The sequence below is a fragment of the Canis lupus genome, chromosome 19 (assembly GCF_011100685.1).
Source record: "Canis lupus familiaris isolate Mischka breed German Shepherd chromosome 19, alternate assembly UU_Cfam_GSD_1.0, whole genome shotgun sequence".
Lineage (NCBI taxonomy): Eukaryota > Metazoa > Chordata > Mammalia > Carnivora > Canidae > Canis > Canis lupus.
In genome coordinates this window covers 37,402,978-37,419,304 of record NC_049240.1, presented here as the reverse complement: position 1 = coordinate 37,419,304, position 16,327 = coordinate 37,402,978, and the positions used below count along the sequence as shown (strand labels likewise).

The window sequence follows — 16,327 nt, the reverse complement described above, 5'->3', positions numbered from 1 at the left end:
AGGGAAGACATGAGAAAGGCTGGCAAGGTTGCCCAGGGCCCAGAATAGAAGGCAGGACAGGGCAGAGAGTCTATAGAAGATGTGGTGACTGGCAAATATGCATTAGGATCTGGTGGGGCATTGAGTTGTGCAAGTCTGGTAGGCTATAGGAAAGCCACATGTAGGCTTGGAGATTTAGATTTGGAAAAGGTAGAGATGAGATTAGAGAGAAAGATGGAACACAGAGAGAGACAGGCAAGAGAGGGAGAACAAAAGACTGAGATCCTAGCCATGAGGAGTGTCCGTCCTTGGTGATGGAAGAGGGAGATGTCAGTAGGAAGCAGAGAAGTGTTCAGATAGGAAGGAAGGGCACCTAAACAACATAATCAGGATGGTAACAGAGAACGAAGTTTTGAGAAGGAAGAGATGGCCATTGCAGGCAAATTGCTCAGCCCAAAAGAGTCTGAAAAGTTAAATGTGATGATTTCAGGTCTACTGATGATAAAAAACCTCCCTGAGCATAGTGGTCAGGACAAAAGTCAGATAAAAGACCGTTGTTGAAATGGATTAGGTGGGGGGAAATGTGAAAACAGAATAGATAAACTACAAGTGGTAAAGGGTAAAGAGAAAAAATGATGGATAAATTGCAAAAGGAGAGTGGGGACAAAAGAAGTTTCCATTTGGATAAAGTTTATGTTAATTTGTTTGATGTTCGGTGAAATAGGAACTCTTGGGAAAGAGACACATAATACCTACTAAAAGGGCAAATTGGAAGCAAAGGTCCAGGATACGTGAGGGAGAATGGAATCCAGAGTTCCAGTCGTAGCCATGGCAGACAGGACTCAGAGTCCTCTACATCTGTAAATTTTCTAATTGGCATTGCCTCTCAGATGATCATGAACATATTGAATTCCCCCAGAGAGTATGGTATTTCAAAGCAAGGACGACAACAATGTTTTTCATAGAATGGTAATCATCCAATCTATCTGTGTAGAAAATCTGGAAATAAAGCACCACCAAAAACACTACCAGTCAGTGTGGATGCAAATTTCCTCATATGTAAGGTGCTTCCTGCCTCAAATAGCTACACTTATTAACTGCTGCATGATAATGATACCTTTCTGTTGCAGACTGTGGTTGGGCCACACTCATACATTAAAAGAAGATTGACATTTGATTTACACAACTTTACTAATCAATTTCTTGGCTGTAGAAAAACTGCGATATCATTTTAGAGCCCCTATTATAGCCTAACAAGAGAGAGATAATTAAGTCCTAGGGGACCCACATTCTAGCCAGGTATTGCAGAAGGGGCCCTTTCTCTCTCCTCCCCAATCCGGGAGAAGACTCTGCATTTCACAATTAAGTGTGCTCCTCTTCTTTGTCTGGGGGAGGCAAGGATGATTGGAAGAAAGTTGCATGTGCTGCTCATTACTTGGTTTTTGACATTTGTTTAGTGTGGGTTTATAGTCTTTCCCTATATGACAATAAAACCACATGGATGGATGGGAAGCCGAGGTCTGCACAGTTTCTTGTGTTCGTATGGAGGGAAAAGGACTTTGACCATAGATCTGAACATCTTAAGGTAGCACAACTTTAAGTTAAAAAACAGTTAATGTTGTATATTTCTATGCATTGTGTGATGGTATTTTCTAGTAGTAAATCAGCATTGTGCACAGATGACCCTTGGACAACAGGGGTTTGAACTGCATGGGTCTGCTTGCACATGGATTTTTTTTTTTTTTGATACAGTTGAGTACTATAAAAGTATTTTCTGGGGATCCCTGGGTGGCGCAGTGGTTTGGCGCCTGCCTTTGGCCCAGGGCGCGATTCTGGAGTCTTGGGATCAAGTCCCACGTCGGGCTCCCTGCATGGAGCCTGCTTCTCCCTCTGCCTGTGTCTCTGCGTCTCTGCCTCTCTCTGCCTCTCTCTCTCTCTGTGACTATCATAAATAAATAAAAATTAAAAAAATAAAATAAAAGTATTTTCTCTTCCTTGTGATTTTCTTAATAACATTATTTTTCTAGCTTACTTTATTGTAAGAATACAGTATATGATACTATACAAAATATGTGTTAATTGGCTGGTTTGTTATTTGTAAGACTTTCAGTCAACAGTCAGCTATTAGTACTTAAGTTATGTACAATCAAAAGTTATATGTGGATTTTCATCTCTGCTGGGGGGGGGTTCAGTGCCCCTAGACCCTGTGTTCAAGGGTGAACAGTATTGTTGCTCATCAGCTGCATTTCAAAACTCATATCACTTGGCAGATTTTGAGTGTTTATCTTTGCTTAGTTTCTGTTTTTTTTATACTAAATCTGAAATGTGTTCTTTCTTTGATGCTTTTACTTATCAAAGAAAATTTATTTTTTGAACTTAGTTTCAATATATAGGTCCTCTGCCCTTTCCCCCCCAAGTAACCTTGATTTCATTTTGTAACATTGATAGTTCAAGGATAAATGGACACTATTTTGGCCTAAAGTCACTGTATTTTTCAACATCTATTTCATTGGGCAGAAATGTGCAATAAAAGTGCTGTATAAAACTTGTAATCTATGATAAGAAATACTTGAAGACAATCGGCTTTTATTTAATATTAACGTCGTGGCTGGGGGATTTTGCAGTTATTAGTATCAGTTTTATTTATTGGTATTAGTTTATTGGTATTAGTTTATCAGAGCAGCTTTTTTTCCCTTAGCAACAGATATTCTGATATGGCTATTCTTTATCTTCTCATAGACTCCCCAGGCCAAGAAGGACACACTGTGAATACTGGAGGAAACCTAAATATTCCAACTTGTTGGGAGAAAATACCTATGTATAGAGAATACAATGAGACAAGTGCTCAAAATATGAATAGGTACCCACTGAGGAAGAATTACCTTAGAGGTCTTCGTTGACATTGTTTGAAATGTAGCTAATAAACTTCTATGAATCAATGAAGGTAACTTTAAATGTATGTAATTCAGTTGAAAGAGCCTTAACTGATTTGGCTAACAATGATTTAAAATGATTTGCATTTGATTAAAATGCCAACGTATATATAAAACTAAATGGAGCACTTTTACTTTCAGTAGATATATAGACTAGTATGCACACACACTTTAAAAAATATTTTATTTATTTGTTTGATAGAGAGAGCAAGCATAGGCAGACAGAGCAGCAGGCAGAGGGGGAGGGAGAAGCAGACTCCTTGCTGAGCAGGGAGCCCAATGCAGGGCTTGATCCCAGGACCCCAGGATCATGGGATCATGACCTGAACCTAAGGCAGATGCTTAACTGACTCAGCCACCTAGCTGCCCCTAGTATACAAACTAAAAAGTATACTTCTTATTAAGAAAACTCACTATAAACTATGTAAAAATTACAAACAAAATCAGTAGTTGTGTTTGAAAGTCCCTTCTCCATCAAGCCAAATTCTACTCATTTCTCAAAGTTTAGCCTGCATCAGCACCTCCAGAGAGTATTTCTTAGCCTCTTATATCTCTTTACATTCAAGACATTTTCTTCTGGCACTGATTACATTGTAGAGTAATTGGTGGTCTGCTTGTATCCCACACTTGGCAGCTTTTCTTTACTCGAATTGCTAGTTAGCGCACAAAGCACATCGTAAGCATGATTATCAAATAAGGGGATAGATAAATGAATGAGGCGATAAATGAGTGAATGAATAAATGAGTGAATAATTATTCATATCACAGAAGGTATTATTTTTAAGTTTTCTGCCATTGGAATTAAAATGAGTTTCATCTAAATATGCTTTTCCCTCTATTTTTCAACATTGTATATACCCCAAATGAAGTAATCCCACAACTTAGGAAAGTTCCACTCACCAAGGATAAATTGATACTCCACTGCATCATTTGGGTAATAAAAAAAAAGATGAGGGTGCCTGGGTGACTCAGTCAGTTAAGTGTCTGACTCTTGTTTTTGGCTCAGGTCATGATCTCAGGGTCCTGAGATTGAGCCTTGTGTTGAGCTCCAAGCTCAGTGAGGATTCTGCTTGAGATTCTCTCACTCCCCCATTATCTCTCCCCCCTACTTGCATATACACTCAAGCATGCCCTCTCTCTAAAATCAATCAATCAATCAATCAATCAATCAATCAATCAATCTTTAAAAAATAAAAAGAAAATAAAAAGAAAAAAGAAAAAGAAATGCAATACACACTGGAGCCCCTAACAAGCTAACAAAATCATTGTAAAACTATGAAACCTGGGCATGAAATTGTTTTTATGATGTTTAATAGTGCCAGATAATATAGGGTAAGTGTTTTGGGAGGACAAGAGGGTAAGACATAGATTCACGTATGTTAATGGGCTAGAATATGCTTGTAAAAGATACAGATTCCTGGCCTTCAGTCCCAGAGATTCTGATTTACAGGGTCTCAGGTGGACCTGGGAATCTGAACTTTTAATGAGAACACTTGGTGATTTTTGCAGAATATCCCAGGGAAAATACTTTTCAGTGGAATAAGGAAGTCATCGGGAAAGCAGGAGGTGAGACTTAGGCTGGAGCCTGAAGGATGTTTGGATAGTGATGGAAGGGAATGAGCAAATATCCTTTTTCTTACAGTAATTGGCAGAAATATCTCTATCCAAATTCCAGATTATTATGATGATTGACAGATGCATTTTTGTGACATCCCAGTGTCATGTTACTCTGGGAAGAAATATGGAAGTCATATTACTCTGATGCTTCCTTTTTTTGTTTGTTTTTAATCTAACATAGAAGCAGATTTTAAATTGACTTCTTTTACCCAGTTTTCACTTTTTACCTGCTAAATCTTGACAAGTCTCTACAGCTTAGAGTTTCTAAGAATCAAACATGCCTGTTATTGCCATACTTTGAGTTGTGATGATATTTTAACCAAGGACTATTGGGTGAAGAGTTGTGAAACATTAGATGTCTGCCTCCACTAACAACACTAAGAAACCATTTCTTCCATTTTCTTGCCAATAAAAGTTGGAAGGTTATAAACATTTTGTAGACATGCAGACTGTTTTTCTTGGTTGGTAGAGATTTACTATAAAATAAGCTGCATCAAAAACATGACTATGTACTGTCATGCTGAAGCTTGATAGTGTGTTCTTCAAAGCAAAGCAGACTTTGAAGGTGTTTGTTTGAAGATTCCTTCATCAGAAGGAACACATTTGTGGATAATTCAGAATGCTCAGAAAGACTAATTAATTGCATAGGCTGACAATCAATTTGGCATGAATGAAAGAAAGATGACAATCAATATCGAGCTGAGAAGTGAGAAGAGTTTCAGCAGTGACAGCTCAGTTGCCCAGCAGAGAGAGAAGTGGTACCCAACAAGAAAAGACCAACAAAATGCTTCTTGTCTTTCTTGAGTTTGGGCACTAAGTCATCTAGAGACAGTTTTGTATAATCACACAGGCAAGGTGGGCAGTCTTTGAGAGGTGGTTCCATATATGTCTTCAATTCTGACAATCCAAGTGTGGAAGTCATTATATTAGCACCAGTAACTGGTTCTCTTCTCATTGCTGGGTTCTCAGAAAACTAAATTTACCATCAACCCTAGCAGTTAGTTGGTCCATGTAACTAGTTCTGCCCAATAGCCTTCACATTGAAGTGAAGTTCACATTGAAGTGACAGTTCTGGAATGAGGCAGTAAAAATCCCTACAACATTCTTTAGTTTCTCTTTCCCCAGCTCTGATGAAGGCTTCATGATGAAAAGGTAGGGAAGCCTGAATACTTGGGTTATTCCACTGACAGATTACAATATTTAACATCTAACTAGGATACTTTTGGAATAAAAAAGATGCTATTGATAATTATGCCATCACACTAGGTATAAACTGGACTGCCTGGGAAACAGGACATAGAACCACTCTACGCATGGAGGATAGTTAACTGCTGAGGTATTCAGACCTTGTGTCAGTAAGAAATTTAGTTATTTTTTTTTTTAAGTCAGCAAGCTGTTGGGGTTAATACTTGAGCATAACCTACTGTATAATGACTAACACAGTAGGTAATGCTCCTAACAAGCTGTTGTCTGAAACACTGGGGAGAGGTGCTTTATCTCTGTACACTTTTTGAAAATAGATGAAGAGAGTGGGTACCTCTGTAAAGTCTTAACTTGTTTAGCTGATACTCCCAAGGAAGCTGTTCCATTATGCTTCTCATATCACTTCCTAAAGATCTCTAATTCAAACAGTCTTGATTTCTAAAAGAACTATCTTTAAAACCGCAATTTTGAAAAGTGACAATGTATGTAACATTTAACATTTTGTCTTATTGAATCTTCATAACACCTCTCTAAGGTAAAGAGAGCTGGTATGCAATACCCATTTTGCAGACAAGGGAGCTAAGGATCAGAAAATTTGACTTTTTCCTAAGCTATGTGCTGGTAAGAATATCTCCCCCCAGACCTACCTATGCTACTTTAGACAGTACCTGGGACTGAGATATACTTACTGTATTATGCCAGAGGAGTTTGAGGTGGGGATAGGATTTGATAATACCACTTCTCTGGCTGTGCTGTGGTTTTGTAATGTCTGCTTATTTAAGAGAAGCCACTCTGAAATATTGTGGATCAAACATCACAAGACATATGCGATTTAAAGAGCAGGCCCAGTGAAGAATGGCCTATTACCATTCATAAGGCTACAAGAAGCCAGTTTTGTGGATTCATGATGCACTTCTTTACCATAATTGTACCTTTTTTGTCCAGAAAATGTAACACTATAGTTTGACCCCAAATATGGCCAATTGGATTTTCCTGCCTTTGCCCTACACACACACACACACACACACACACACATACACACACACACAAATAGTGACAGATTACCACCAGTTACTTACCATTCTGCCTTTTACATTATTCAGATCTAGTGTGATTATTGGCTTGACCTCTCTAAGCTTTAATGACTTAACACTTGTCAAGATCCAAAAAAAGAAAACTCACTAAGGTGTGAAAAATGAGAATCAAATTCAAGATGAGTTTTCCAATGAGAATCAAGTCTAATCATTTCATTCAATTAGTAATTTTCTCCTAGTCAAATCCTAAACACGTCCAGAAGTATGAGAGAATAGAGTATCATCTGTTTGATGTATTCTTTGGGATTATAACTATCTGATGAGGAGACTGTTACAACTGTGGAGAAATGTTATTTGTTGTCTGAAACCTAGCAAACCTCATTTTGAGTATGTAACATCACTATATTGCTGTATTTAAACTTTCAAGAGCCCAGTGAATATTAAGAAAGAAATCTTGGTTGTCTGGTCCACCTTTTATTATTGTTTGACTAAGGTAAAATTGTAAAATTCTTATTTTAAGAAATTGGAAAATGATGCTCCAAGTTGTTACATTAGTTTTCTAGAACGGAAGAGCCTCTGATTAAAATTATTCAGTGACTATTCTCATATTATATTAAAATATTTTTTGTTGGGATCCCTGGGTGGCGCAGTGGTTTAGTGCCTGCCTTTGGCCCAGGGCGCGATCCTGGAGACCCGGGATCGAATCCCACGTCGGGCTCCCGGTGCATGGAGCCTGCTTCTCCCTCTGCCTGTGTCTCTGCCTCTCTCTCTCTCTCTCTCTGTGACTATCATAAATAAATAAAAATTAAAAAAAAAAAAAAAAAAAAAAAAAATAAAATATTTTTTGTTATTCCTACCAACAGTGGCCTAAAGGAATAAATATTGAGGGCCAATAATAAATTGAACTGTCTGCTATCTTCAGAGTTCCCCTAATATTTGAATACTGAGCTATAAAGGTCTATCCCCCAAATAATACATTTATATTAAAAGTACTTATCTTGGCAATTCAAAGTCTTTTCTGAGCTGTTTCAGACTCAAAGAACATTCATGCTTTGGGCTGCTCAAGAAAATTTTTAAAATAACTAAATCTGGGTTTATTTGTGAAAATTCATTATTCTGAATTCTATTAGGACACATTACAGCGATAGATTTAGAAGTTAAGTAGAGGAGCTCATAAGACTGGACATGAGTGGTTATATGAACTGCTAACTATTTTGTAATAATAAAACATGATCATTGTAATAATTAATAATTATTGCATTAATTAAAACCTCTATTCCCCTAAGAGAATTAACCCATTTTATAGACTTCTTAGGGATTCTTAGGAGCTAGTGCAAACTCTGCCTTCGAAGGGTTAACCAGAACAGTGGAAGCTATTGAACTACATTTTTTCTTGGTACTCACACATATAGGACTCTCCTTCTTTCTTTTTCTTTCTTGATGAGTGTGAACTCTGTAATAGTCAAATGAATCCAAAAATGCAACTCCATGTTCTACCACTGTCAGGAAAAAACACTTGGATTTGCTTGTTAACATTCAAGCAATTCCCTTCAACTCCACACAGAGAATGGGACTTCTCCCCTGAACGCATCTATCCATTTCCCTGCCTTCTCCACGTCTGCCTCTCCCCATTCAGCGAGCTCCCCGTGAGGGATCAGCACCAGCCTGCCTATGAGAAAATTTATGGCGCTTTCTGCTCACATACACATGGCCCTGAAGTGAATATGATGTAGTAATTCAAATTGGACTAGCACCTTTCGATCTGTTTATGAATGGTGTTGCATCCCCATGAGTGAATTAGAGCACCTTGGTTTCTGGGCAACAGTATTATTCTTGCAAAATTTGTGCTGAATTAAAAATATATATCATCTAGGAAAGAAATAAGAGATTCCAACCCTCCGACATTTATCGAGAGTGAGTTTCGGTTTCAGGGCAGTTTTCAGTTATCTTTGCTGTAGATTTACTGTTCCTAACCATTGCAGCGGGGATGAGCAGAGATCAGGTTAAGAACATCAAAGTCACAGCCGACCTGGGGATTGTCCCTGCTTACATGCTTAGATGTGCTAGCTTCTAAGTGAGGAAACTCTCATTTTCTGAGGAAACGAGTTGGTTCAGCTGGGTGGAACTCTGTACTAAACCAGCAAAGTTTCCGCATGAACAGTTTCCTGTTAGATTTGAAAATTAGTAGGCTCTTCTCTCCACTCCTAAGCTTGAAGAAAGCTTTGCACTGCAATTAAAATGGGGAAGTAGGATGTGCCGTTGAGCAAAGCAATGAGAGTAGAATGGGAGAAAGGAATTGAAAGCAAATGATATGGGAGGTCATGCAAAATATGTTGTTCATTAAGATAATTCTATCCTTTCTGCCCCAGCACGAGAGCGGTAAGCTGCTCAGAGTTTAGTCAGCCAGAAGTTCGAAGGTGTTGAGGGTGTCCAGGCTAGACTGAATCTAGAACCCTGGCCTCATTAGGGTACTGTTTCAGCCCTCTAAGCTAATTAGCTACAAATGAAGCGTATTGGCTGTGGACTGCATATTCAAGGTGACAAAAAGAGCAAGGAGTTATTTCTGGGAGATAGTTGGTTTGTTTTGCTAATAGCCAGAAACCTGGCATGTTAGCCCCACATGTCACAACTTAAGACTTACCCTCCAGTCTTGCTGGCATCTCTCATTTGTCACTGTTTTTCTCTGGCAACTTAGATTTACATATAGGTCTGTGAGGAAGTGAAAAGGAGTCAGGGATGGATGACTAAAGAAATTATTCAATTCATTCATTCACTCAGAATTTATGGACTACCCACCCAATAATAGTAGCTATGCTCAGGTGCTAGAGATAAACAGGGCAGAAGTCATTGACCTCAAGAAACTCAGAGGTCATTAATAAGGCAGAAATGAATGAGTGTTGGTCTTGCAACCTCTCACAGAAAAGACAATGAGGGAATATTGAGTAATTTTATTACTAATGTATTACGTGATTAATCAGCAAGAACCCATTAAAATATTTCTTGAAATATGACTCAGTTGAGCTTTCAGTTGAAAGAGCCCCATCAATTATCAGTTTGAGTAGGGGAGAGTGGCTTCTTGTTTTGCATTTACTTTGTTCTATTTCTGTCAAAAATGAAGTTATGCTAAACTGAGTGTCTGATCATACGAGTCACAAAAAGTCTAACGTTCTGATCAGTTTTTAGAATGTCATAAGGCAACAGCTCTTATATTTATACCTGTGCTATCTTAAATACACTGTTGACATATATGAATTTAATTTCTTTTCTCTGAGTTGGGTAGAGCTTAACTTTTTAAAAATAGCTCACTTAATATGCATATGAACTTATTACACCTCTCCAAGTATAATTTTGGCCTATGTATTTTTAGTTGACAGACACTTGACCTGTATTTAGGGGAAGGAAGGACTTAGTCACAGGTCAGACAATCAAACAAACAAAAAAATAAGAAAGAATGAATGAACTGGAAGACATTGATTAAGGGTGGTGTTAAACCCTTAAAAAAAATGAAAGAGAGAAAAATAAAAGAAAAAGAAAAAAGAAACTCTCTGCCTAGAGCTAGCCTAGAAAAGGGAATCAGGAAATAAAAGGAATTATTTTTAGCCACGTTTGGAAAACAAATTGTAAAACTGTTCTGTGTGAAGACTGGTAATGCAAACCTTCACACATTAGCTATCAAAATAATAAAATGAAGCAAAATGTCATTGGGCATCAAATGACAATGGATAATGCTTCACAGTCTTTGATTTTCAAGATAATAAATGGAGATGTTTGCTAAATGAGAATTTAAAAAAAAGAGAAGTTGTTATCAGGGAATAGATAATAGTATCTTCTCGTCAAGTTCAAAATATTTTCTCTATGACCAGATTCATAAAGGTTATGGAAAAATGAGACAACTTAATTTTTCACCAAAGGTTGGGATGGGTCCTTGCAACTCTGTTCCAAGCTGCAGCTTAGAAATGTAATTGGTTTTAATTAATTATGAAGCAGTGCCAGAAAACATGTTCACAATATTACTGTGGGTCTTGGCTGCTTGAGAATCTAACAACTTCCTGCCCACCTCTTTTTTCTTCTTCTTTTTTTTTATATAAAGCCAAGAAGAATGGGGGAAGGTGAGTAGATGTTTTTCTTTTTGATCTAGCAACTTATGCACAGAACTTTTAATTATACAGAAGAGATAATTCAGTAAGATGTGCACTGACAGAATTATATTTTAACTTATGAAAAAAGACAAGATTTTATTTTAACTGAGCCTAACATTTGGGATACATTTAACCCAAATGTTTATAAGTGAATGAAAAGTGTGTTAAAATAAGAAAGACCTGTAACTCCTGTGCTAATATGGGAAGAGAGTTGATGAATATGTAGAAAACCAGAGGCCAATCTCTGATCTGTCATGCACAAACTGACTGATCTTGGGCAATTCATCACCATTATCGTTATTTTTTATGGTAGATTCAAAAAACAGCATGGAAAAATCCACTACCATTGAAGAGATTATCTTTGTTTTTTCATATAGTGAAGACAAATATTAGAAATTGGCTCTGATCATTTAATATTTCAGAATCTGTGCCTTCTCCACATCTTTTTTTTAATATGAATTTAGTTTGTCTTTTCTACCAGACCTTAAGCTTTCCCCAGGTCAAATATGGTGTTTTGCCTTTTTGGGCTCACCATCCCATAGATATTCACCAAGGTAACTCTTCTTTAGGAGTTCCGACTCTTCTTAATTAAAATAATTTCCTGGGGCACCTGGATGGTGCAGTCATTTAAATGTCTGATTCTTGGTTTTGGCTGGGATCATGATCATTAGATCAAGCCCCACATTGGGCTCCACACTCAGTATAGAGTCTGCTTCAGATTTTCTCCCTCTCCGTCTTTCCCACTTGTGCTCTCTCTCTCTCATTCTCTCTCTCTGTCTAATAAATAGATAAATCTTTTAAAAAATAATAAAATCATTTCCTGGATGTAAATAGGCCTAGTGGGAAAAGACTGTTCTTTTACAGTCAGGAAAAATGGTTTAGTCCTAACCTACCCAACTAACCATGATCCTGTGAGTAAGCCTTTAGTATTTCTGTGACTCTGCTTTCTTAACTACCACATAGATGTAATGATCTTTTACAAGTACATTATAATGATTAATAGATGTAAGTTGTTTGATAACTTGAAAGTTCTATTTAATTTTGTTGTTATCATTAATAACATAAGGCTTGTGAAAATACAGGAAACAGATTTTACTCTCCTGGCTGGATGTACAAAGAAGGTAGCTCACATAAATGTCACAACGCATTCTTTGAGCACTCATGATGGTGTTCCCTGTTTTCTGAAATCCTGAGCGAAGTCTTGGTGCCATCCCCCATGAAGGCAGAGTTTCTCCAATTACAGTCCAGAGATGGACTGGCTCAAATCATCTGCAGTTTCCTTGCTTGCTGCTAAATAGTTTTATGCCATATTAGAAGGGTTGGCATTTTGAACTATATTCCTTCAGTTACTGTAATGGTCTTACCACTTCATGGAATTCATTGGCCTCCTGGAGCCCTTAATTTGCTATGCCAGACCTCTTAGTCAAAGTAAGAAGCTATATCAGCCTGCTTTCCCTCAAGTCTTTTAAACTAGTAAAATACATGCTTCAGTATGGGACTAGAAGAAACAGCCAACTCAGGTTTTGGATGAAAGAACACTCTTTATGTTCAGGGCATCTAGTTCAGATGTCCTGCTCTAAGAGTGTGGTCCATGTATCCTCATGGATGGGCCCCAAGGACAAGGTCATTCAAACACAGAATATATATGGGCAATGCCTGGAAGAGTAACTACTTAATACTTTTTAAAATGAATTAACAAAGGATTCATATAATGGCATCTACTGAGTACCCACTTCATCTATAATTGAGGGAGACACATAAGAAATCTATGATATGGTTCTATACAAAATATTGTAATTTACTTCAGAAGACTGTGTGTGTGTGTGTGTATGTGTGTGTGTATCAACATTAAAGGGGAGATTTTTTAAGTGACAGAATGAATGATGTAAGGCATAAGGCTATAAAAATCAAAGAAATGGGGGGGCAATGAAGATGTCTCTTAGATACTGAAACTTGAAGTAGATTTTGAAAGATGGTTGCAAATGAGAAGATTACAAGGGTTTGACATTTCAAGAAGTAGTAATAACATGAGACAATGTCTGGAAATGGAAATGAGTGTGTTTGTTTTGGGGGGATGGGCATTGGAAGTAGGTATGTAAGACAAAATAGGATTATAATATACAATATACATTACAATATAACCCATAGAAATAATAATTAATGTTTACTAGCATGAATATGTAAAGATGTTTATTATTTGAAAGAGTAAAAATCTTGAAGTAATAGAAGTTCCATTAGTAGAGGAATGATTAAATAATTTATGGTGCATTCATGTCATGAAATACCAGGTCGTAGCTTAAAAGAATAAAGTAGATCTTTGTGTGCTGACATGGAAAGACCACCATGGAAAGACAACAGTGTGTTAGCAGCGAAAATGCATTCATGTAATATTTGTCAATTTTGAAAATTGATTTAAAAAAATCAAAGTGGTATTTCAGGAAGATTAATGTGGTGACATTGTGTCAAATTAAAAGGGAGTGATTGAAAGTGAAAAGGGATATTGAGAGATGTCTGTGTGAGTACAGATGCAAGAGGCCAAGGATAGGGACCTGAATAGTAAAGAGAAAGAGAGAAAACTCAGAGACATTCTGAAGAATTCTGAAGAATGATTTTAAGGGACTTTGTGATGGATTCCTAATGTAGGGGATGAAGGACAGAGAAGAGAAAATACATTTTAGATTTCCAGGTATCAGCTTATAAAATACACTGAAGAAATATTTCTACTAACTAAAATAGACCCATGTTAATTGAACCTCCTTTAAAGAAATTATTTATATATTTTGTCTGTTTGTTTCTCAGGATGGAAGAAACAGTACGAAATCTACTGCAGAGTCAAGGGCCTTCAGAGCAGAAAAAAGAAGAAACTGTAAATATAATGGTCTACCAGGTACGCCGTGTTTCTTCCTCTTGGCTGGGCTCCAGTTGGCTTGTTTTTCTTATATTTTTCTAGCTCTGTCTTCCCTAACCCAGAGATAAACAAACAAGTATGGTCCAGACCCTAGTACTAAGAGCCATACAGTCACCTCTGCTGAAGGAATCACATACATGTTTACTTATCTCCTTCATTTCTTGAACTCTGACTGTAAAAACATTGTAGATTTGGTTATAGGAAGGTAGAAAAAGTAAGTTTATAGTGAAACAGAAAGATGTATAAAAGTATCATAGTATTCTGTGGTCAGGGCGATAAGAGAGTTATCTACAGCATTCTCTGGGAACACAGAGGGGAGGGACTCATCCTTTCTGAGGAGTGTCATACCTTATGACACTTGGCATATTTTAAAGGGATGGCACTTGGAGTCCTGAGGGATAGGGAATAGGAGAAAGGACATTGCAAGCAGAGACGTGCCTTAAGATTGGGAGGAATCTGGTAATAAAAGTCACACTGTTGTTGTTTTTTTTTTTTTTTAAAGACATATTTATTTATTTGAGAGAGTGAGAGAAAGAGAAAGAAAAGTGGCAGAGGGAGAGGGGCAGAGAGAATTTCAAGCAGACTCCATGATGATCCTGGAGCCCAATGTGGGGCTCAATCTCTTGACCCCCGTTGGACATGAGCTGAAACCAAGAGTCAAATACTTAACCAACTGAGCCACCCAGATGTCCCCAAAGTCCCACTAAGTGGTTCTGCATGAAGTGGTTCTGTCCAGCCTAAAAAAGTCCTGTGAATCAAAAATTTAAGTCATCTGTTCCTCCTCATGGGTAACATCAAGCTTCAGTTATAACTAAATCTTTCATTATTGCTCTTATACTTTTCCTGAACTCCTCAGGATCATTCTATTTGATCTAGATTCTTTTTTTCTTTTGATTTCTCCTTTCTAATCTCTCCTCCACTTATTAGTCAAGCCTGCGGCGTTGACCCTTACCATCAGATTTCATTTTGTGAAATCGGAAGCTACTTAGAAAAACAGATATAGTTTTAAAAATGTGTTTTAAAACTATTTCCTCCTATAACTGAGTCTATTGGATTTGAGAAATCAGCTCTCCTTTCTGGGGAGTAGACAGTTATTAACTTGAATTAATGCTACATGGAAGGGGTTTTTCAGTCATTGCTCTAATTGGCCTATGGCTCATTGGCTGGAAAATGGGAGAGAGACTCGGGCTGTATGATCCATAAAATCACTTAGACATTCAACAGATGTTTATTGAGCTTCTAGTATATACCAGGCACAACCTTGTTCTCTGGGAGTTCAAGGAATGAGAATGAAGAGAAGAGAAAGATGAGTGTTGCTGGGTGGCATTGAGACTGAGGAAGGTCCCTGTCCTCTCACAAATCCTAGTCTAACTATGGTTGAAAGGAGCAAAAGAGAGTTTGCAAAATGCATGTGGTGATGCTGGTGGAGCACATAGTTAACACCTCCCTCAAGCCAGATTCTGTGTTTCAGGTAAGAGCTGGGAATTTATTGCTTCATAATATAAGGTGTTATTAGGACACCTGACTCAGATTTTCCAACTGTGAGATTTCTCTAACAGGAGCCAGAGGCCCAGGGAAAGCTTAGGCCCATGGGAAAGCTAGAGTTTGTTTCATTTCCCAACACTTCCATCGTGGAAGTGTTTATTCTGAGGCTTTTATCACTGAGTTAATATAATAATAGCAGAGTAATAGCTTCCTGTGTTCCAAGCCCAAGCTAATTGCTTTGCATGCATTAAAGGCTGGTCATATTTTGTTCTAGGGGTGTGTTCCTGAAGACCTCTCATAATTTGTTATTTGTATTGTTTATAGCTTGCATAATTCACATGGTTTCTCTCAAAGGACAGTGGGTGTTTCTGTTCAGCAGCTGAAGTAGACTCACCACACTCCATTCAGGGGTTCACAGTTTACCAGCTTTACCACTGTGCAATCCTTGACTTTTTTTTAATTTGAAGGATTTTCATGATTTCAAGGTCTGTGCGTGAAATAACATTAGTAACATTTTTATGTGACCATTCGCCTCACTCAGAATCCCACTGAATGTGACTACATTGTAGCTCATTCAGCCCCCACCACAGCAGTGTCACTGTCCCCATCTTACAGAGGTAGACATAGGCTCAGAGAGGATGAGCACTGCCAGAGATGCACAGCCTGAAGTAGCCTCCAAGGTCCTTGCACCCTAACTGATCTGACTCCATACCCTCAGCTCATCACCCTGAGGAATTCTGGAGAGACTAAACGAGGGGACCCAGGTGAGCCACCTGGCTGTTGGAACCTGAACCTAGGTCTTTCCCCTTTTTATCTAGAGCTCTTGCTATTTGTTCATTTCCTCGTTCATTCAAATGACAGTTATTCATTTACTTTTTAACTAAGTGCTTTCATTTCCTATTGCTGCTATAACAAACTTAGTGGCTTAAATCCACACAGACTTATTCTCTTATAATTCTAGAGGTCAAAAGTCCATACTTATGGTGCTGGAAGGGAAACATTCTTGCCTGAGATTTCCTTAGCTTTTCC

General features: G+C 37.8%; 1 protein-coding gene across 11 annotated transcripts in view; it reads left to right on the top strand.

The window, feature by feature from the left end:
- NCKAP5 (NCK associated protein 5) overlaps positions 1-16,327 on the top strand; it is a 973,837-nt gene that overhangs the window by 648,604 nt on the left and 308,906 nt on the right. For all 11 annotated transcript variants that reach the window (XM_038565025.1, XM_038565023.1, XM_038565024.1 and 8 more), the window contains one exon: positions 13,705-13,792. In XM_038565025.1, the coding sequence (XP_038420953.1) occupies positions 13,705-13,792 (88 nt within the window). The remainder of the gene's footprint in view (positions 1-13,704; positions 13,793-16,327) is intronic.